This window comes from Suricata suricatta, chromosome 9 (assembly GCF_006229205.1).
Source record: "Suricata suricatta isolate VVHF042 chromosome 9, meerkat_22Aug2017_6uvM2_HiC, whole genome shotgun sequence".
In the NCBI taxonomy this organism is placed as follows: domain Eukaryota; kingdom Metazoa; phylum Chordata; class Mammalia; order Carnivora; family Herpestidae; genus Suricata; species Suricata suricatta.
The window spans coordinates 2,374,251-2,396,257 of NC_043708.1; the positions used below are offsets into that span (position 1 = coordinate 2,374,251).

The 22,007-nt window shown below is 60.2% G+C and overlaps 1 protein-coding gene across 6 annotated transcripts in view; it reads right to left on the bottom strand.

The window, feature by feature from the left end:
• Window positions 1–547: 547 nt before the first annotated feature.
• TECPR2 (tectonin beta-propeller repeat containing 2) overlaps window positions 548–22,007 on the bottom strand; it is a 105,820-nt gene continuing 84,360 nt past the window's right edge. For all 6 annotated transcript variants that reach the window (XM_029951223.1, XM_029951225.1, XM_029951224.1 and 3 more), the window contains 3 exons: window positions 4,485–4,626; window positions 4,001–4,150; window positions 548–3,744 (listed from right to left, as the gene is read on the bottom strand). In XM_029951223.1, coding sequence (XP_029807083.1) covers window positions 3,602–3,744; window positions 4,001–4,150; window positions 4,485–4,626 — 435 coding nt within the window. In that variant the 3' untranslated portion in view covers window positions 548–3,601. The remainder of the gene's footprint in view (window positions 3,745–4,000; window positions 4,151–4,484; window positions 4,627–22,007) is intronic.

Below are 22,007 nucleotides of genomic sequence, written 5' to 3' on the forward strand. Positions count from 1 at the left end.
CAAGATCAAGAGTCTCCTGCTCTTCCCACTGAGCCGCCAGGCGCCCCGAGATGAAGACTAAACGTACAGTCTGATGGATGTACACGTGTGAGCACCAGGCTCATCAAAGTAGAGGTGGAAATAGAGCTTTCTGTCTTCAGTGATTTTTAAAAAGAGTTTCTGCGTCTGGAGTTCGCGCTGGAGGCGGAGCACTGGGACCGCAGAGACATCCAGGGCAGAGCCTGGCGGGCGTTCCTCACGGAAAGGTGGTCCCGCTCGCCCTCCGCCGTGTGGCAGGGACCGGCGACCTGCTGCCAGCCACCACTGCGAGTACTTTGGTGTATTTTCTTCCAGTTTTTCCTATGCACGTATATAAATATGTTTTTCCTATGCATATTTTATACATACTTGACAGCAGACTGCTTAAAGAATTAAGTACTTTTAAACTTACTAGAGTCTGAGCATTTTCCTATATTGTAAAATGCTTTGTAAATGACTTCTCAGGAGCCTTTGGTGTTTACTTTGTGATATTTGGTTCAGCTAGTGTTGACAGCATAAGGAGTTAATGTTAGCACTTTATAAAATGTGAATTTTATTTATTTTGAAATAAACAATACATTTACATGGCTTGAAATTCAAAAGATACAAAACGGTGTGGCCTGCAGGCACCGCTGGGACCCAACCCAGCCAGGTTAGAAGGCAAGGACCGTGCGCAGTGGATCGCTTCCCGCTCCCCCGTCTCCCCCCCCCCCCGTACGCCGGAAGGCCTGGGACCAGCCCTGGCCCCTCTGCCCCGGGGCGCCGGCCTCCAGCGGCCGCACAGGAGCCCGAGTCGGACGGAGCCATTCGCATCGATGCCGGGACGGCCTGCGCTGTACGCGTCCCCCCAGTTTAGGATTTGGTCTTGAGGACAGGTTCCCAGAAGCGGAGTTTGTGGGTTTGCCAGTTTTAAGGTTGCTCCGTGGGCGCCCCGCCCGGCGCCAGGGCTTGGGCTGAGTGACACCCTTTTGTTTGGTCGTCCGACGGGCGCGGACAAGTTTTCAAGGTACATCGTCACCAGCTGTGAGGCCGCAATTCTTTCCCCTTTTAATCTTATGTGTGGTTTTAAACTGGTAACATTGTAACATTTTGAGGAAATCAAATCTACATGCTTTCCCTCCATGGCTCTTCCCATCACTTTGGAGTCTAGAAAGCCTTTGCCGTCCCCAAATTGGATACTGTTTCCCCCCTAGTTTTAAGATTCTTTAATCCATGCAATGGCTGTTTTGTCCAGATAATGAGGCGGTGGTCCACGTCACGGGTGACTGTACCCGCCTGTCCCCTCCTCTACAACGTGCCTCCACCATGCCGCCCTCTGGCGGGTCTGGGCAGCTGCGTCCCTGCACCCCCCCCCATGCTTACACCTCCTGCTGCTGTCATCGCTCTTGGCAGCTGCCCCCTGTTCTGTCCCAGGACAGCGGAGTGGCATCACGCAGCACTGGCCCTGCAGAGCTCGGCTCCAATCGCAATGGCCTGTGTGTGACCTCCAGCAAGTCCAGAGACTTGCGTGTCCCTGAGGCTGAGGGTACTCCCTCGGGGGCTCTGCTGAGACACCAGCAGCGCGGGGGCCCTGGGCACAAATGCTCTTCGGGCCTGCCGCCCTGCCTCCCTCCGGCACAAGGCTCCAGTGAGGGTTCCGACAGCCTGACTCAACCCCACCAGGTCCTCTGGAAAGGCCCCGGCTCTGCACAGCGTACGCAGTCTTCTGTCAGGATGTCGGGGGGTGTCTTCCTTACTCCGTGCTTTGTTTGACACCTTCTGTGAAGTGTGACATTCCCTGACTCGAGTCGGACACTTCCTGGTCAGGGCTCTCCGGCTGCTGTGACGAACGTGACCCTTCCCGTGTGCCACTCCCCGTAGGGCCCTGCTGCTGTGTGCGACCGGGTGTTGTTTCTCGGAAGGAGACTTGGACCCAGGGGCTCAAGGCCCTGCAGAGCCAGCCCCCAGCAGCCTGGCCTCAGTGGGCCCCCGTGCCCCCCAAGGGGTCCGTCCGCCACTGGAGAGGCCGCCCCGGGACAGCCACCCTGGGCAACCTGGCGCGTATTTGAACACCAAGCAGGCCGTGCTCTGCCGGCGGGGGGCACGCCACCCCCGTGAGCGCCCGCCGGAGGGTCCTTTCTCACAGCTCAAACACCGGACGTGACCAGATTTGGAAAAAGCCTCGCTTATCGCACTGTCTCAAAGCACGACTAAAAGCTGGAACGAGAGCCGTACCGAGCACTGAGGCTCAGAGTGCTCTCAGGGCACCAAGCCAGCCCGGGGCTTGACCGCACTAACGCCCCGGGGCCGAGGACAGCTCCGCCGTCTGCCGGGAGCCGGACAAGGCGCGACGGACACGGAGGAGGGGCCGCACCAGCCTGGGCTGGCCTCTGCCGTCCCCAAACTCTCTCTGTAAAAGTGGGGTGTGAGGGGGCTCTGGGGTCTCAGCATCTCGTCCTCGTTTAGACCTGGAACACCTCCGCCCTGGCGGCTGGCCGGTCCTGTCACAGAACGTGTCTCATCACTCTTCACCTGTGGCCCGGGGCTCCCGGGCACATTTCCTTAGTAGGAAACAGGCATCGGGTGACCGGGCCCTCGGCCAAAGGCGAGCTACAGAGGGCGGCGAGGCTGGAGGCCCGCTCCGGGAGGGGGGGCAGTGGGCCCAAGCGCCGGGGCCCAGGTGCCAGCCAGGAGAGTGGGCACCGCAGGCTGAGCCCATGGACTGAGTCCGGCGCAGCCCTCGCGGCCCCAGCTCGAACCTTCTGGGGGTGCCCGCCGCCTCTCGGAGCCAGCCCGCAGTCCCAGGGCCGCCCTGCGCGCCCCGTGACGCTGTAGCTGCGGACAGAGCCGGCTCGGGGAAGCCCCGCGAAGGAACCAAAGACCCTCCCGGTGGTTCCAGAAAACCCGTTTCTCCTCTAACTTCGTCAGAGTTGACTTCAACTGAGGTATGTGACGCAGGTTTGTGACACAAGGAACAAAAGAGGCAAGAATTAGTAGACGCGTCCTGTCGCTACGGGACCGCCAGTGGCACTGGTTAAACACTCGGCACGTTTCCCACGCGCTCACGTGGCGGGGCTCCCCCACGTCCGGCCGCCGCTGCCTGGGAAACACGTGCACCTCCCCCGTTCCGTCTCATCCACTGGCGCTTATTGTCCGGGCTGAAGTGTGGTCTCGTGGCGCGGCGTGTGCGTGTGCGTGTGCGTGTGCACCACATTCTGGCACAGCCCAGCACCCGCCTCTCAGACGCGGCCCCGTCGGGCACGGAACATGGCCACAGCCCACGTCCCTGTGATGGCAACCAGGCAGTCGCCGCCCGCCCCCCCCCACCCATGGCCAGAGCGTGCTGGCCTCTGGCTCTGTTTGGCCGGGGGTTACGCACGTGGCCGTCCCCACAACGGGCCCGGAGCAGCCAGAGGGGGGACAGAGCAAGAGCTCAGAGGCGCTGCCGCCCTGGAGGCGGCTCGGGGTCCCTTGGCTGAGGCTGTGGGTTCTGGAACAAGACGGAAACAAACACGGATGAGAGCAAGTGGGGGCCGTCTGACCGGGCCCGGCCTGGCGGGACTCGAGCTGCCTCCTCCCTCCCTTGCGGCGCGGCGCGACGCCTTCAGATGACCTCCCACCCGTCCTCCAGGTCCTCGGGGTGCGGCGCGGTGGCGTGGCCGCCGTGCGAGTGGCTGAAAGTCTTGGTCAGCCGCTGGAGGAGGCAGCCGGGGGGGCCCACTGCCCACAGCTCGTCTGATGAGGTCACTGCAGGGACGAGAGGTGGCCACGCGCTCGTCAGCCACCCGGCCCGGGCAGGGGGCTGCTCCACCTCTCTGACCCGTGCCTCAGTTTCCTCAGCTCTAGAGCGGGCGGCCTGGTGCCCCGTCCTCCCCCTGGGAGGCTCCAGCCGGCCGGGTGCTGAGCGCCCCTCCCTCGCAGGTGATCCCCCCGCTCTCTGGAGAGCGAGCCCAGGGGGAGCAGCCTGTCGTGGACCCTGTGCCCTGGGAGCCCCGGCACCTGCCTGTGAAACACGTCACGTTTCCGGGGATCTTCTTCCAGTAGTCTCCAGCAGGGTTCTTGTCGGTGACGCCGTAGCGCCGGGCGAGGTCGCCGTTGGGGCAGCGTGCCCACACGGTCCTGGCGCTCAGGGCCAGCTGGCAGGCCTGCAGCCCTGCAGGCAGACAGGGTGTCCGTCTGTCCTTGCCCCTGCTGCGGCCACCCGCCCTGAGTCTGCTTCCTCCCGCCACTGGGCCCCGTCGACCAGGGTGACGGTGCAGTGACTGAGCCCTGCACCTGCTGAGGGCCCGGGCGGCAGGATGGGAGTGTCCGGGTCGTGCGGGAACGGGTGACCTGCAGAGAGCCCAGCAGTGGGGGACTGGGCTGCAGTTCTGCGGTGCTGGGTCCCTCGCACAAGGGGCGTTCCGTTAGTGGCTCGCCGGTCACCTGCCACAGCACGGGGCAGGTGCCCGTGTGGGGGACGCCAGGACACCCGGGCCTGTCCCTACCTGGCACGTGCTCCCAGTCGGTCCCCACCGGCATCTCTTCAGTGATCCCGACCCGGACGTGCACGTTCCACCTGCTGTCCAGTGCCCACAGCATCTGGTCGTTGGGGCTGGCGTGCACGCTGACCAGTGTGACCCCGGCGGGCTGCAAGCAGGAGGGAACTTTCCTCAGGGACAGAGGTGGCGGGCGTGGTATTTTTGGAGCTGGGACAGGAGGTCCGGAGCCTGACGCAGGGCGGGAGGCACAGGGGGGAGCAGAGCGGACCCGTCCTGCCCTCCGAGCGTGGCCTTGTGGGGACAGACACCAGCCCCACCACGTCAGGCGACCCCACACTTGGGGACCGCCCGCCCACCAAGCCAGGAGCCCGGCAGCACGGTGGGTCCCGAGGGACAGAGAGGCAGGAGAAGGAAGGGACACAGGCAGTGCACATGGAGACCTGGGCTGGGCCGGTGGCAACAGAGAAGTACTGTCGCCCCGTGCACGTCCCTGCCCGGCAGCAGGTGACGCAGGAAGGCAGGCCAGCTCCGGAAGCAGGCGCGAAGCACGGGGCCTCCGAGGCTCCTCCGAGCAGGCGCGCTCGGCACACGCACAGCTTCGTGCGCGGGGCCAAGCGAGGGCGCAAAGTGCTGCCGGCCGAGTCTGGACGAAGGGCCTGCGGGACTTTATGGAAACACGCCTGCGGAGCTTCTGTTGGCCTGAGGGGTTTTCACGGTAAAAAGTTTAATTAAAAAAATTAGAGAAATAAGAACACCAAAATACGCTATCGCTGCTGTGGGCATGACAGAGGCCCGTGGGGAGGAGGCCCCAGGGGCCCCATCGAGGGGGTGGGCGGCCCGGGGAGGGGCGAGGGGGGGTCTCCCCACACATCCGAGACCTCGCTTCTGCTTTTTGTATGGACGGGACAGGACGAGGGCAAGGCTGACGGTGACAGAGCTGCTGTGAGCGCTGCGGGAAATGGGGACCGGCGGGCAAGGCCAGTGACCCTGCCCCCCTGCTCCTGCCCCTGTAACACGGGAGGATGTGACCCTTCTCGTCATGTCCTCTTTTTTTTTTTAAATTTTTTTAAATGTTTTATTTATTTTTGATACAGAAAGAGACAGAGCATGAGAGGGGGAGGGGCAGAGAGAGGGAGACAGAACCTGAAGCAGCTCCAGGCTCTGAGCTGTCAGCACAGAGCCCGATGTGGGGCTCAAACCCACGAATGTGAGATTTGACCTGAGCCAAAGTCGGAGGCTTAACCGACTGAGCCACCCAGGTGCCCCATCATCAGGTCCTCTTGAGGTCACACTGGACACTGGGGTCGAGCGCCAGCACAGCCCAGCCCTCGGTGGCCTCATGACCAGTGTCACTAGGAACAAGGCCATCATTCAGTTCCTCCGTCTCTTCTGGGAGCACCGTGCTTGCCAAGGGCCCACCCAGAGCCACCCACCTGGCCTGGCCCAGGCACAGCCCTGGGCCCTGACACCCAGCAGGAGGGCCTCTCTTGGTGCCAGCTGTCCTCTGGTGCATCCCCACAGGCAGCGATGTCCCCTGCTCCCCTGCCTAGTTGGCCTCTCGACCCGAGTGGACACGATGCCAGCCCGCCCTGCCCACCCCTCAGTCAACCTGTGTCCACATGCAAGGTCCCCTGGTCCCCTGTCTGCTTGTCATGGACACCAGTAAGCCCCTTCAGCGTCCTGCTTGCCACTGACCTGCTGGGGTTCGTCCCGGGGCCACCCACCCCTCAACCAGGTGCCCCCGTGCCGTTGGTAGGGTCCCAGCCTCTGGTCACTGGCAAGGACCAAACCCTAGGGTCTGGCTGCCGTCCCCTACCGACCTGATGCTGTCCGTTTTCCTGGACCTCTCGGTGGCCCCTGCTCTCTCCCTCTTGGACTTGCCTTCCTGGTCAGCCTCAACTGGACCCAAATCAGTGACCCAGGAGACACTCACAGCCTCTTCTGCTCTGTGCCTCCCCCGCCGGCGTGGTGAGTGCCCTCACCCCAGTATGCCTAACGCCCAAGCCTCATCCATATGGTGGGCTTCCTGTGCTCCCATGGACATCACTGCCAGTCTGGCCGGCAGACACCCTCAGGGCACATGGCCAGAGGGGGCTTGCTTTGTGGCCCCTGCCCCGTTGAGGCAGGGGCGGGGCTCTGGGCCTCCGCCGTCACTCTCCAGCCTGTCATACCTCTCAGCCGCAGGAGCCCGGGGCCGGAGCTTCCTAACCGCAGGACTAAGGAACAGATGAAACACTCTCAGAAGAGGCAGGGGTACCAGGTCCCCAGGGGCTCAGCTCCAGGGAGGCCAGGGGACACACGGAGGACGGCAAAGAGGGGGCACAGCGGCCGCTCCCTGGAGCGGGCGTCAGCTCCCATCGCCCCCGGCCACCGGGAGCCCCAGCACCTGCCCGCCCACTGCCCGCAGAACCAGGGACACCCGCAGCTGCTGTGGGCATGCTTCCAGAGACCGGGAGCTGGTCACCTCCCCACCTGGACCCGACCCTGGCTGCTCCAAGTCCTCTGCTACACGGAGCTCACGGGCACACGAGGGGCCCCCACGCTCCAGCCTTGCACCAGGGCCATCTGTCCATCCGGGGTGCTCAGGAGAGAGCGGGTGTTAGTCATAAGGGTCCTATTAGCAAAGGGCCCCCTCCTCGGCCGCGCGTGAGGGGAGCCTGGCTCGGCTGCACACACTGGCCCAGGGGACCTTGGGGGGCAGGGCTGACGAGGCCGACTGTGCAGGGGAGGGTCCAGGTGGTGAGGTGACCAGCTCCCAGGAAGTAGAGGCTCTGAAGGCTCGTTTCAGACTAGGACAGGTTAGTATCAAGAAGTAAAAGGCACAGGGGCGCCTGGGTGGCTCAGTTGGTTAAGCATCCGGCTTTGGCTCAGGTCATGATCTCGTGATTCATGAGTTCGAGCCCCACATCAGGCTCTGTGCTGACAACTCGGAGCCTGGATCCTGCTTCAGATTCTGTGTCTCCCTCTCTCTCTGCCCTCCCCAGCTTGCCCCCCCCCCTCTCTCTCTCAAAAATAAATTAACATTAAAAAATGTTTTTTTAACTTTCCCTCTTAAAAACAAAGGAGCACTGAGATGGGCAAGGTGGCCCTGTGACAGGGATGGCCAGGGAAGGAGGCAGCCTGAAGGTCACACAGACACTGAGGGGCGAGGGGCCAGCATGTGGGGCTCAGTGAGGGGGGCGGTGGACAGCTGTGCAGTAGGGGTGGGGGCCATGTGCAATTTACAAGCTTTCAGTGGCTGCGAGACCAAACCAGTCCGTGCAGCAGGCCAGGCGGCTGGGATGTCACTGGGCACAATCCCAGACAACAGTCACCGACAGAAATACGAATGGCACGTAAAACCCCGAGTGACCTCCTAATGCCAAGCCCGGGATGCATGGGTGAGCCGAGAGGGCGACCCTGCCCACGTCACGTGCCCACTGGGTAGCCGGGGGGTGGGGACCAGGGGGGCTGTGAGCCGGGGCTGGACCCCCAGGGGCCACACACAAAGCCACAGAGCGCACCCGGGCCTGCCCCGCTCTAGGCCCTGCAAGTGCTCTGAGCACGAGGATCAGCGTGCGTGGGCATTTATCCTGGGCACTCTGCCCCCTCCGGGCAGCACAGACCCGTTTGCTCGGCGTGGTTGAATCCACACTTGTTTGGCCACGGGACGCCCTTTTACACTCAGCATCTACGTCCATCCCATGATCTGGGCTTCCTTTCGGCAAGTGTGGCTCTAGGCCAAGTCCCCCTCCTCACCCCCATTCCATGGAGGACCAAGGCGCTCCAGGAGGGAGGGGCGAGGCAGGGGCCAAGCGGAGGGAACAGAGCTGGGTCCTCACAGCATCTGGAGGCGCACTGCACACGGCCCCACCCTCGTCCCGAGCTGTGGTCACACTGAGACACGGGGTCTGTCCCCTCCCCTGGAACCTGGCCTGTGACTTCTTTAACCATCAAAACACAGCAGAGGCAGCTCGACAGCAGGTCTGGACCGGGGTCCGCGAGCCGCGTCCTAGTTGCTCTTTCCCCAGGAGCCTCACAGTGTGAGAGGCGGCCACCCAGGCCCGGCCCGGGGGTGCCCGGCAGACCCGCCTGCATCTGAGGCGCGACAAGAACAAACGACTACTTAAAGCCACTAACTTTTGGGGTGGTGTTTGTGGACAAGCAGAACAACGAAAGACAGAGAAGGCCGTGCTGGGCCGGGAAGAGGGAAGAAAGAAGTGGGGTGGCCTGCTGGGGAGAGAGCGGGAGAGGGCGGGCGGAGAGACCCCTGAGAAAGAGGCAGGAGGGGGAGGACGAAGAGAGGCCAGGCTGCGTGCAGTCTCCCTCCGGCCGCAGGCTCAGATCTCCTACGTGTCTCTGAGGAACCCTCAGCCCCCCTCCTCCAGGGCCTCCAGCCGCTACCAGGCCCCCTGCACCCTCTCGGCCTTCCAGGGCCCTGGGGACCCGCCTGCCGTCCTGCACTTCTCCCCCAGAATGCACTGGGGTTCCTGTTGTGACCCAGGCTGAGGCCGAGTCCTCACCCCATCTGTGCCCGTCACCATCCCCTCCCCGCACGCTCTCCCTCGCCGGGCAGACCCTGAGCCTCAGCCGGGTGGCCGACCTGCTGAGGTCCACCTGCCCGAGGGCCGCTGACACGTCGTGCGAGCCAAGCTCTTTGTTTGCTCTCATCCAAAAAGGGACAACTTCATATCGCAGGACCACACGTACCCAAAAAAGCACACAGATCCGAAGTGCGCAGCTTGGTGGGTGTTCACACTCTGGGCACGGCCGGGTGAGCACACCCAGAGCCGAAGCAGAACTCGAGCCCGACTGTGCACCCAGGTCCCACCCCCGCTGCTCCGCAGACCCCACGCGGGACGTGAGGCTCCCTCCCACGGAGCGGGTGGCATCGAGGCCGCCCCTGAAAAAGGAAGGGCGCTCCCCACCTGCCCCCACCCCCGGAGCCAGAGGCCTGCCCAGGGCAGGCCATGGGGGGAGGGAGGGACGCAGACCAGTTCTCAAGGGCAGAGGAGCGTAGGTGCGCAGAAGAAAGCCCACAGGGATGCCCGGAAGTGCACCCTGAAAGGGGAAGAGAGAACAACATACCCTCGTGCACACACCCTGTGGAGCGCACCGTCCTGCAGCATTTCCCAGACTGGGTCCCACGGAACACCACGCCACCCCCACCGGATGCTCATGCTGCCTGAGGGCTCGGATCAGCTGTCTCCTGCACCCCTCTGCCGGGGCCGTACAACCATCTGCTCTGCAGAGAGCACCGTCAGCACACTGGGCTGTGCCAGGCCCTGGGGAAACCTCAAGGGCAGACAACTTACACACCCCTGCAGGAGCTTCCATTTTACTGGGAGGGCTGGGCCAGCCATACCTCACCAGTGCAGTAAGGTGGGGGCAGTGGAGAGCCTTGGGGCAGGGGGGTGGGTGACCAGGCAGGTTCCCTGACCCCATCACTCCAGGAAGACGGGCGAGGCAGGCCCAGCAAGTGCAGAGCCTGCAGGTCTGGGAGCAGGAGGTGAGGTGGCTGGAGTCCAGGGCCGGGGCAGGAAGAGGTCAGAGGCCGTCAGGGCCGCTGGCTGAGGGGAGGAGGTGGACTTTGTGCTGAGTGAGGTGAGAAGCCACTAGAAAGTTTTGAAAACAGAGTAGCATGAGGTGACCCTGGCTGACCTGGAACCCGGGCAAGAGATGGCTGGGCCCAGGGGTGGTGGGGGGGCCTCAGAGCAGGCCTGGAAGGCACGGGCCACAGGGTCTGCTGGAGGGCTGGCCGCGCCTTCGGGCCACTCTGCTTATCTGGTCCCTGTCAGAGCAGGCGCCGGCCACGTGAGGTGATAAACAGAAACCTGAGCACAGGCGGCTGCTGAGTCAGAGACGAGAGACAGGGAGAGAGGCCTCGGGCAGAACAGACTGACAGCCTTTTCCAGAGGAGGGAGACAAACGCTTGAGACGCCGGCAGGACGCGGGCTGGGGCCCCAGCCAGTGGGCATCCCTGGGCATCATCTGGAAAGGTGCCTCCTGGTGGGGCTGGCGGCAGGGGCCCCCACGAGGGGCAGCAGCCGGCTCTGCTGCAATGGCCCCCGCGCCTCTTCCTCCGTCAGCCTCCCTGGACCTTCTTAAGTAATTGTTACCTTTGGGTTCTTTTTTTTTTTTTTAATGTTTATTTTTGAGAGAGAGAGAGACCAAGTATGAGTGGAGGAGGGGCAGGGAGCGAGGGAGACACAGAATCCGAGCCCTGTTCCAGGCTCTGAGCGGTCAGCATGGTGCCCTACTTGGGGCTTGAACCCATTAACTGTGAGATCGTGACCTGACTGACGTTGCTTAACCGACTGAGCTACCCAGGCGCCCCAGGGCTGTTCTTTTGTTTGTCGACTACTGTTTTAATTTTTTAAACTGAAGTATAATTAATGTGTAAGAGTACTTCAAGAGGGCGACCAAGTGGCCATCTTATTGCGGGTCAGAGAACAGTTCCAGGCACCGGCAGGGACTGCCGACCCCCACTCTCCGAGCTGGACGGTCTCACCACGGAATTCCAGCACCCCCTTCCTGAACTAAACAGCCAATCCTACCCTGCCACAGCCCAAAGATGCCCCTACTTGGCTATCTGCCCACCCGAGCTCAAACCTGGAACTCTTGCACCCACAAAACACCCTGCTCTCCCGTACCAGGCGCGACGTCCCTGACTCCCCACTCCGGAGTCACGGAACCCCGCCCGGGAATCGCAGACTCCAATGAAGGCCTTCTTGGCTCCATAACGTGGTCTCTCTTTCCTCTCGCCTCTGCCTCCATCTATTAAATCTTACAATGTGCTGACGCTGTCATGTTAGGTTCAGGTGTTCGGGACACGCGTTCAACAACTCCACACGCCCCCAGTGCTCCCGGCGCCAAGTGCGGTCACCATCTCTCACCAGACAGCATGATGACAATCCTGTCACTATTCTCCCTGTGCTGTGCTTTTCGTCTCTGTGACTTACTTATTTCATACGTGGAAGTACGTGCCTCTGAATCCCCTTCCCGGGGTCCCCCCTCCCCGGTGCCGCTGAAAAGTGCCCCTGTGAGTGCGGACGCCCCCCCAGGACGGCTGGCCTGCACGCCTCCTGGGCCTTCCTCTCGCGGCAGAGCTTCTGGGGGAGGCTGGGGCCCTCAGTGTCCCTCGATGTGACGCCGTGGGAGAGGGACTCCCAGCCTCCTCCGGTCGGCATGACGTCCCGGCTAAGTGAGATCGCACGCGGGAACGGGCAAAAGTGGGCGCACAGAGGCTCTGGGTCAGAGCGGGCGTCACCCGGGGCCCCTGCCACCAGCCAGCGAACCAAACTCCCTCCCACCCACGAGGCCGCATCCTCCCCCAGGCTCCTGAGAGAAACCTGAAAAACAAGTGTAAAAAGTGACCGAGGACACTTAATTTTTGATCCTTTGATATATTTTTAGCTCTTCCCTCAAGTAAAGCTCTTTATTTAAAAAAAAAAATCTGGCTTATGTCATTTTGTGTTCTGCTTTTGGCTCAGTTCACAATAGAAGACGCCCCTCCCCAGGGCGGCCACAGCTGTGAATCCGACAGCGGAGGGGGGGGCCTGAGCCGAGGTCACGGGCTCCCAGGAGCACCCCCGAGTCGCTCTGGTGCACAGTCGGGTGGGGGCGAGGGGGGCGGGGCTCCGAGGAAACTCCTGTAACTGCACCTGGGCACTGGGATTACGTGTGACTCAGGGGCTGGGAGGAATACAGAGTGAGGTCATCCGCGGTCCCTGGAGGCCTGGGGGCGGGGGGGAGGGGTGCTGGGAGTGGCCTGGGGCCCTAGAATCAGACCGCAAAGGGGTAAGAAGTGAGCAGAGGACTAAGCCTGTGACAGAGGGCCTAGAAGGCCCAGAACGAAGCAGGGGGCAGGGCTGCTGAGCCTCCAGGAGGGGAGAGGGGAGAGGGGATGAGGAAGAGTGAGCAATGTCCTGGGGCCGCTGGAGGAGGGCAGGGCTCAGGGGCTGGGGCTGGTCCAATCCCAGAGGCTCCTCAGTGGAGGACTCCCTCCTTCGGGAAGGACCTGGTCACAGGGAGGGAGGAGACCGTGGGGAAGAGCCCTCGGGCACCCATCCTCCCCCCCACCCTCTGTGGCACAGGGCCGTGGGCCTGACAACGCTACTGTGTCTTTTCCAAGTGTCTCAGTCACCTTTGTTTCCTGAGGGACAAGTGGCAGGGCCTGAGGAAGTGGACAGAAAGCTCTCACCGATCGGCACTGGCCGGCCAGGCGCTCAGCCCCCACCCATCCGTCTAACCCACCACCCACCTGTCCCCACACGCCCAGCTGCCCTCGTGCCCCCACCGCGCTCCTGTCAACCTCCAGCAGAGATGTGCCTGAGCGGACCTACCGCGTGCCAGGCTGGGGCTTGGAGCTAGGAATTACTTTTCTGGACTCCTGGATATTGAAGTCTGGTGAGAGATACCTCAGTGACCACACAGTCCCACCAAAAAATATAAGACTGAGACTGAGGGGTTCTGGGAGCGTACCACGTGGTCAGACAGTGGCCAGGAGGGCAGGGAGGCCGGCGGGTGGGCCGGAGGGAAGGGGCCGGGGTGAGGTGGCCGGCGGGCGGGAGCACGGAGAAGGAGGGAGCACGGGGCACGGGGCGGATGCCGGGCCGGGCGGCCGGAACCACACACGGGTGGTCTGCTGGGACCCGGGGCTGGGAGACAAGGCAGAGGGCGCGCCTGAGGGCAGACGGTGCCAAATAAGGCGCCCGCACGAAAGGTTTCTCAGCTGATCCGAGGACTCTGCAGGCCTCTTCTCAGGAAGGGTGACGGCGGAGGCAGCATGGGAAAGACAGGCCCCTGCCCAGGGGCACGCGGGCGGCAGAGGGCCCCCCAGAGGTCGCCCGCCCTCTGCTGCCACCCTGAGAACTCCCGAACATGGCCCGGGACACGCTGTCTCACAAACAGCAACTGTAACAAGTCCCCACAACCTCCTTCCGGGGGGTGGGCAGGACCAAAACGCCAGGATGGGGGCGGGGAGGCGGCCCACGGACACGCCGCTGCACAAGGACAGGCCATTTTCAGACCAGGAAACCTGTTTTTGCCGAATGCAAGTCATCCAGAAGGAAGGGAGGAAGGCCAGGCCAGCGGTCCTTCAGCCTCCCAGCCCCCGGGACCTGTGTGTGCGGCTCATTAAAGGGCACAGTCCTTGCTACTCAGCCGTAAAAAAAAGAATGAAATCTTGCCATTTGCAACAACATGGACGGAACTAGAAAGTTTTATGCTAAGCAGAGTAAGTCAGAGGAAGGCGGACACCATATGATTTCACTCATGTGTAGAATTCAAGAAACAAAACAAATAAGGAAAAAAAAGAAAGAAAGAAAGGCAGACCTGGAAACAGACTCTTAACTGCAGATGACACACTGATGGTCACCGGAGGGGACATGGGGGGGGCCGGGGGTGAAGGAGGCGGTGACGACTGAAGGACTGAATCACGACACTGTGCGTGTGGAACCAGGAGAACTCTGTATGCTAACTACGCTGGGGTTAAAATGAAAACGTAATAGAATGAATGAATGAGCGAACCAATGAACCAACGAACAAATAAACAAATGCCACGTTCCTGGGCTTGGGGGCGGCCTTTCCGCATGAGACTGTGGGTCAAGGGCGCAGAAACGACCTTGTAAGCCAGCACCCGGGCACGTCTGTCCAGGTTGCCTGTGGGAGCTCTGCCCTCTCTCCACTCACTGCCCAAAGCGGTCTGCAGACGTTCCCGTGACCTCTGTCAAAACTCTCCGCTGTTACTTCAGCAGGAATGGAAAAGCTGATCCCCAAATCGTATGGAATTGCAAGGGACCCTGAATAGCCAAAATAATCTTGAAAAAGACAATTTTGGAAGACTCACACTCCCTGATTTCAAAAATATCACGAAGCTACAGTATTCAAAGTAAGGACAGGCATATACATGCGCCAGCGGAACAGAACTGGGAGTTCGGAAAACAATCCATGCAGGCAGGTAATTCTCCCATCCAAGTACTAACCAGGCCCGACCCTGCTTAGTGCCGAAATCAGACGAGACTGGGCGCGTTAAGGGGGCTATGGCCGTAGATGGCAAGTGATTTTCGACACGATTGCCAAGATCACACAACGGGAAAAGAACAGCCCTTCCAAAAAACGGTGCCGGCCCTACTGGACTGAACACATGCAAAAGAATGAGGCTGGACCTTGACCTCACACCACATACAAAACTATCTTGAAGGTGCTTGAAAATAAACGTAAGAGCTAACCCTGGCAATGGTTTCTTAGAGATAACACCAAAGGCACAAGCAACAAAAAGAGGCAAGAAAAAATGCACTTAGTCAAAATTTAAAACTTTTTTTTATCTTCTATTCCTTTATTTTATTTTTTAATGTTTGTTCATTTTTTGGAGAGAGACAATACAGTGGGGAGAGGCAGAATCCCAAACAGGCTCCAGGCTCTGAGCTGTCAGTGCAAAGCCCAACACGGGCTTGAACTCACCAACTGTGAGATCAAGACCTGAGCTGAAGTCAGACACTTAACCAACTGAGCCACCCAGGCACCCAAATTAAAAACTTTTGTACATCGAAGGACACCATAAAGAAAGCGAAAAGACGGCCTACACAATGGAGGAGATATTTGCAAATTCCCTTTCTGATGAGCGTCTAGTGTCCAGAATACATAAAGAGCTCTTCCAACCATCAACAAAAACACAACCCAATTCAACAAGAGGCAAAGGACATGAACAGTATTTCTCTAAATACAAATGGCCAATGAGAACATGACAAGATGACCGACATGAGTCATTAGGGCAGGGCGAATCAAAACCACACAATAGCATGCCACACGCACCAGGAGGACCAGAGAGAGGAAAATGGAAACAAGCCCAAGGAGCTGGTGTGGAGCCTGCTGGGGGGATGTGAAGTGGGGCAGCCACCGGGTTAATCTCAAAGGTTAAACACTGAATTACCATATGAGCCAGGAATCCCGTTCCCAGATATATGCCAAAGAACTGGCAGGTGTTCAAACAAAAACCACACGAATGCTCAGAGCAACAGTCACGACAGCCACCGAAGCTGGAGGAAACCCAAATGCCCACTGCCTGACGGGTGGATGCACAGGATGCGGTCTCTCCACACAGCAGAGTACCCATCAGCGGTAAAAGGACGGCGGGACTGGTAACAGGATGCACCTTGAGCGATGCTCTGGAAAGAAGCCAACTGCAAAGGCCACATATCATGTCAAGTGCCTTACCATGAAATGTCCAGAAGAGGAAGATCTATACAGAGGAAAAGCAGATTAGCGGTCTGGGGGAAGGGAGCTGGAGAGTGGCCACTCCCGGGGACGGTTTCCTCGAATCCTGATGAAAATGTTCTGGAACTAGATGGTGATGAAGACTGCACATTATGAATGTGCTAAAAACCACTAATGGTGACTTTTATGTGCTGTGTATTTTACCACAGTTTTTTTTTTTTTTTAAAGAAAAATCTGGGGCGCCTGGGTGGCTCATTTGGTTAAGCATCCGACTTCAGCTCAGGTCATGATCTCACGGTTCGTGAACTTGAGCCCCGTGTCAGGCTCTATGCTGACAGCTCAGAGCCTGGAGCCTGCTTCAGATTCTGTGTCTCCCTCTCTGCCTTTCAAAAATGAACATAAAGAGGGGTGCCTGGGTGGCTCAGTCGGTTGAGCCTCCGGCTTCGGCTCAGGTCAGATCTCATGCTCGTGGGTTCAAGCCCCGCATCAGGCTCTGTGCAGACAGCTCAGAGCCTGGAGCCTACTTCCGGTTCTGTGTCTCCTTCTCTCTCTGCCCCTCCCCATCTCATGCTCTGTCTCTCTCTGTATCAAAAATAAATAAAACATTTAAAAAAAATTTAAAAAATAGAACATAAAGAGAAAGAAAAAGAAAAAGTTGATAAGCTTCAGTTTTGCTGACTTACTATTGTTTTGCAAAACATGATCACTGGGGAGCTGGGAAAAGGTACTCAGATCTCTATTATTTCTTACAAATGCATGTGAATCTGCAATCATCTCAGTAAAATTTTCAGTTAAAAAAGAGAAACAGGCCACCTAAATTTTGGCTTATTCATATTCAAAACTTCATAAAAATGAAGAAAATCAAGGTTGCAAATATAAAATGGAGTAAATTTAAGATTTAAAAGTCATTTGGAAATGCTAAAGAATTACAAATAGCTTTGGCGTCTTCCCAAAGCTTGCGTGTGTGAGCGCGCGCCCTGCTGCCGTTTGTTTTTGTCTTTGAGAGACAAGTTACAGGACAGGCGTGGGGAGACAGCCGCACCCCTCGCTGAAGTGCCCCGCGACTTAATTACAGCCATCAACAGGCTTTGATACTGACAAATCAAAGGGGCGGCTCAGGCCTGTAAAGTTACCCTTGAACAAGACCTCAGAGGAAAAAACCCAAGCTGCTGTCCCATGTTCTCCGAGGGTAACCGCTCCTCACTAACTACCAGGGATAAGAACCTATTTCACTCACGGCACGCCACCAGCATTCCGGAAGACACCATTACCTTTCCCCAGTAATCAAGAAATAAATCCAGGCAGAACTTGCTGTGTCACTGAGACCCTGACTAGGCGTACGGTGCCACGAGGAGCCAGGTTTTCGTGTGACGGACAACTCTGTCCTCCAGGGCCCACCGGACTGTTCTCAGGCTAAAGGCCTCATCTTAGGTGTCAAGTACAAAGAAATACATCTCAGCTTAGGGCTGCCTGGGTGGTTCAGTCCGTTGAGTGTCCAACTCTTGATTTCAGCTCAGGTCATGATTTCCCGATTCATGGGTTCAAGCCCCACATCAGGTTCTGTGCTGACAGCGGCAGAGCCTGCTTCAGATTGTCTCCCTTTCTCCCTGTCCCTTCTCTGCGTACTCTCTCTCTCTCTCTCTCAAAAAGAAACACTAAAAAAATTTTAAAAAAAAGAAAGAAAGAAAAGGAGACACTTCTCAGCTTTGATATCGTGAGCTAGAAGAACTGGGGCAGGTCCTTGCTTCCTTGGAACGAAGACCAGCTTGCTTGGAGTCACCCCTGGTATCTGTTAGCTCTGACCATCGCTCTCCTTGGTACATTCCCCCAAGAATGGGGACTCCAGCCACAGGACCACAGGATCACCTGTGGCTGGACCGCAGTCCTGGGAGAAATGGCTCTGGTGACGAGAGGCAGTGTTAGGACTGCAGCCCGTGGTCCCACCGCCCGCTGCCCGCACCCCTGCTGGTGGAGGCCAAAGGCGGGAGAAGTGTGACCCGGGGGCACCCACACTCTCACCCAGCAACTCGCTCCAGAGCTGGGGTTCCACCCGATTTTACGGGTCCATGAGCTCCCTGAGGGCAGGGCCATGCCCGCCCGCCCAGTGCCCGGCTTGGCGCTGAGCAGCCATTATGTGAAGGCCCCTGGCCCCAGCCCCCGTGCTGGCCGCCTGGACTGCCTCCGGGGCCCCCTCGGGGGGCCGCGTGCGCCCTCACCGGCAGGCAGCACCCCTAGCCCCACCCCACTTGGGCTCTGTCACCCCCCCCTTCCCAGCATGCTTCTGTGACCTTACGTGGACACCCCGTGAGTGCGCCATCAGGGCCCTCCCTGCTCTACGCGGCCCAGCCCGCAAACCGCCTGCTTCAAGAACTTTCTGAAAGACACCCTGCCCCACAGGCCAGCCCTAGGGGCCCCCCGTCCAGCGCACCCCCCCACTTCACTCCTCTGGCCCAGGGAGGCTCGGAGGGAACAGGTCAAGCTGGTCAGTCTCTTCACAGCCCACAGCGCTCCAGCTGTCCCCGCGTGTCACAGAGCCCCCGCCCAGGAACTGCTCATGAACTTGGCATTCTGGGGACAGCCAGCCCCCGCGAGAGGAGGAGGGCAGTGTAGCTAACTCCAGCCTTGGGCGGGAGCTCTCTACACTTCTGGCAGGAGTGCTGACACACGTCTGCACATACCACACGCGCACACACACGGGCACGCACCTGTCCCTCAGCCAGAATGTGAACAAACGCAGGGGAAAAGGGGAGAAGCCCCTGAAAGCTCCACAGCCAGAGGAAGTATATGGACCTAGACAATCTTCCAGGCAGGGGCCTTGAGGGGCTAGATAGAATCCAGCAGGAACGCCAGGAGCGCCGAGCACACTGATGAGGGAGCCGGCCCCGCGTGGGCGCCCTGTGGGCACAACCTGCCGCCAGCGCCGTCCGGACGTCCCCTCGCTTCCCGACACCTCAGTGTCAGTGAGCACGTCTGTGCCGCGCGTGTGAACTCGCTGTTCCTGAGGTCGGTGCGGGCACTGCTGCAGGGGCGCCGGCTGGTCTGTCCGCTCCCCCGGCGCGGCCCCCTCGGGTCTGGCGTGCCCCGACTTCTGTGTGGTCGCTTCGGGTCCTCTGTGTCCTCGCCTGCTGCAGACCCTCTCCCTGCGTCTGGTCTATTCCTTCGAAGCTCAGAGAAGCTGGACAACCAGACACTGGTGTTAACAGGCCCGATTTACGGCACCAGCCGACTCGCGAGGTGGCGGGGGCCGAGGGTCGGACGCCTGGACCTCGCTGCTGCCTTTTGCCTCCGACTCCGCGTGTGGCCCAGGATGCATCCCTGCCCCTCGGGCCCCATGTCCTCGGCCGGAGAAGGAGCCACACGAGCTGTCATGCTCCTGACTCGGGGTCTACGAGCCCCGAGGCTGGGGCACAGCCGGTTCAGGCTGCCGTGCGGCCCCCGTGCCGGGCCCTCTGTCCTCACCGCCTCAGAGCCCGTGAGACCTTCCACCCGAGGCCTGCGGCGCCCGGGCACCCTGGGCAGTTTCGCAGGAGCAGCTCTGTTGTTATTTGGTGAGCAAATCAGGCTTAAGTCTAAGATATTATCTGAAGAATGAGCTCACTGCTAAAATGCTTGCGATCGCTGACCTGGCACGTGAGGCTCCCAGAGGCGGGTTCTGGGGCTCCCCGGATTCTCTCCTCTGGTCGGCCGACTGCAAAGCGAGAGGACCCCTACCCTGTGACTCCGGAACCGGTGCCAGCGACCTCCTACACCTACCTCGGCATCTGGCCGAAGTGTGACTTGGAACCCAGCACAGCCAGCCCCGGCTGGTAGCAGGGGGATGGGCTGATCAAAGCGCTCAGGGACTCGTGTCCTGGGTAGGCCTCACGCTCCGATCCTCCTCGGTGTGGGCTGGTGACAACGACTGCAGCCGCTCTCCTCGCCCTCTATCCGAGGCCCTGCCAGCACCAGCTCGACGACTGCGCCGTGGTCAGTGCAGTGACACGAGAAGGCCGCAGAAACCGGGCTCCAGCCACGCCGGCCCCTACGTGTCTCTGACAGCTGATGGCAGACAGCTCCGGGCCTGGCCCTGCGGAGGCGTGCTGTCCAGGCAGGAGAGGCCCCTGCGCAGGGCCCTGTGGCCACAGGCCCTTCCTGATGCTCACAGCTGCGTGCGGCACACGCATGTCAGGCTGCGACACGGGACAGGGTCCCTGGGTCCTGTTTTCACCGGCGGTCACACGTACGTTGGAGACTGACGAGGGGGTGGCTGCAGGCCCAGGCAGCCCACGGTACCTGGCCGTCCCTCCTGGGGAGCCACAGCCTTCCAGAACGAGGGGAACGGCGGATGCTCGACGTCCCGGAGAAAGTAATGGTTCTTAGCAACAGCTTGAGGAAGAGAGCTCGAACACAACTCTTGTTCAAACGAGATACAGGGCAAGGGCAACACGGGGAGAAATACAGAAAGTGGCCAAAAATTTAGTTTCCCTCAACCTGGGGCTGTTAACGTCCAGCAGCATCGGACGCCAGCGGAGGAGGCCTCCCCGCACCTGTCGGCGGCTCCGCTGAGCCCACCAGAGCCAGGATGTATAAAGGCCTCCCTGCCACAAAGCACCACTCAGATTTCTGAGGGCTTGGGAGGGGACAGGGGGCATGGGATCCAGAGGGCTGGGCCACGGAGACTGGGGTGGGGTGGCCCCCCCCCCGCCAGGTGCTCAGCAGGAGGTGTGCGAATCGGCCGCGGAGCTTGAGCACCCACAGCCTCCTGGGCCGTGGCAGCAGGATGCAGGCCCTCCCTCTGCAGCATACGGCGAGAACGGGAGTTCGCCGAGGGTCCCCTTCCCGCTCGGACCTGGAGAACAACAGGCGGCCCGTCACTCAGGATGGAGGAGAGCATGGGGGAGCAGGAATGGCCTCAGTGGGGCCTCGAGGCCAAAAGCAACAACAGCAACGGACCACAGGGACCCCAGCAAAACAGGTGAGCCAGGCCACCAGGTGGGGGCCCGGGGAGCAAGCTCTGGGCACACTTGCCGGGCTCCCGGTGGCATGTGCCCCCCCGGAACACAGAGCACTGGCATCTAAGGAAAGCCTCTGCCACAGAGGAGATGAGACAGACACAGAGAACAGGGAACTCTGGGGCGTGGAGGCCACGCGGGGAAGCAGCTTCAGAAACCTCCTTGGCGGGGGTGAGAGAAGGCTCGACAGGACAGCGGGGCACAGCGACAGGGACTTCCAGGAACTGAAAACGTGACCACAAAACCACCCAGGGAGAGCCCGCAGGCCAAAGCTGAGAATGTCTTCTACAAAGTAGGACAAAGCACGGGAGGAGAAAACGGGAGAGAAAGGGAAGAAAAGTGGGGCCAGTTTAGGAAAGCCCCCAGCACGTAAGCAGGAGCCCCAGAGAGCGGACGCAGAAAGCAGGAGGGGCAGGGTGGCAGGTCGCAAACCCCAGGCTTTTTAGCACAGAGGCTAAACCAGGCCCTCCCCAGGGCGCATCGCTGTCTGTCCTGGAACACTGGGAACAAAGAGATCTTACAAACTTCCAGAGAGAAAAGCAGGTCAGGTATCAAGGATCAGGGATTAAAACGGCTCGGACTTCTCAAGAGCAAGGCTGGACACCAGGAGATGGGGGGGCCCGTTCGAAATTCTAAAAGAAAACGATTTCTAACCAGGCTGCTCTACTCAGCCAAGGCCAAGGGCCAGCTGGGAAAAGACTTTCAAGTTACTTACGTGGGCCGTTCTCAGGAGCTGACTGGAGGATAAAGCTCAGCAAAACAAGGGAAGAAGACACGGGTTCAGGAGGGGGACCCAACACAGGAAGGGCTGAAGGGCGGGCCCAGGTAGACTGGGGGACCAGGCCAGACTGGGGGCGCCCAACGCCTCCAGGACACCCCTCTCCGAGGGGAGGAAGTGGATGGCACTTGATGTGCCCAAGAGTATGGACAGGAAATGGAGACAACTGGCAGAGCTTGGGGTTGAATGTGTAAAACCTCACAGAAAACTAGATGGGAAAACAAGACCATGATCAAGTCCAGGGAAGAGAGTCATCCAGACAGGAAAACGTAGTGTAGCTTACTTGTGTAGCACCCGTGAGGAGCATGTCCCCTTCCCGCACTGTGGACGCCGGCGCCGTGGATGTCAGCGCGTGAACGCCGGCACGTGGACCCCGGCGCTGTGGACACAGGCGCTGTGGACGCCGGTGCTGTGGACGCCGGCACTGTGGACACAGGCGCCATGGACGCCGGCGCCGTGGATGTCAGCGCGTGGACACCGGCACGTGGACCCCGGCGCTGTGGACACAGGCACTGTGGACGCCAGCGTGTGGACGCCGGCGCTGTGGACGCCGGCGCGTGGATG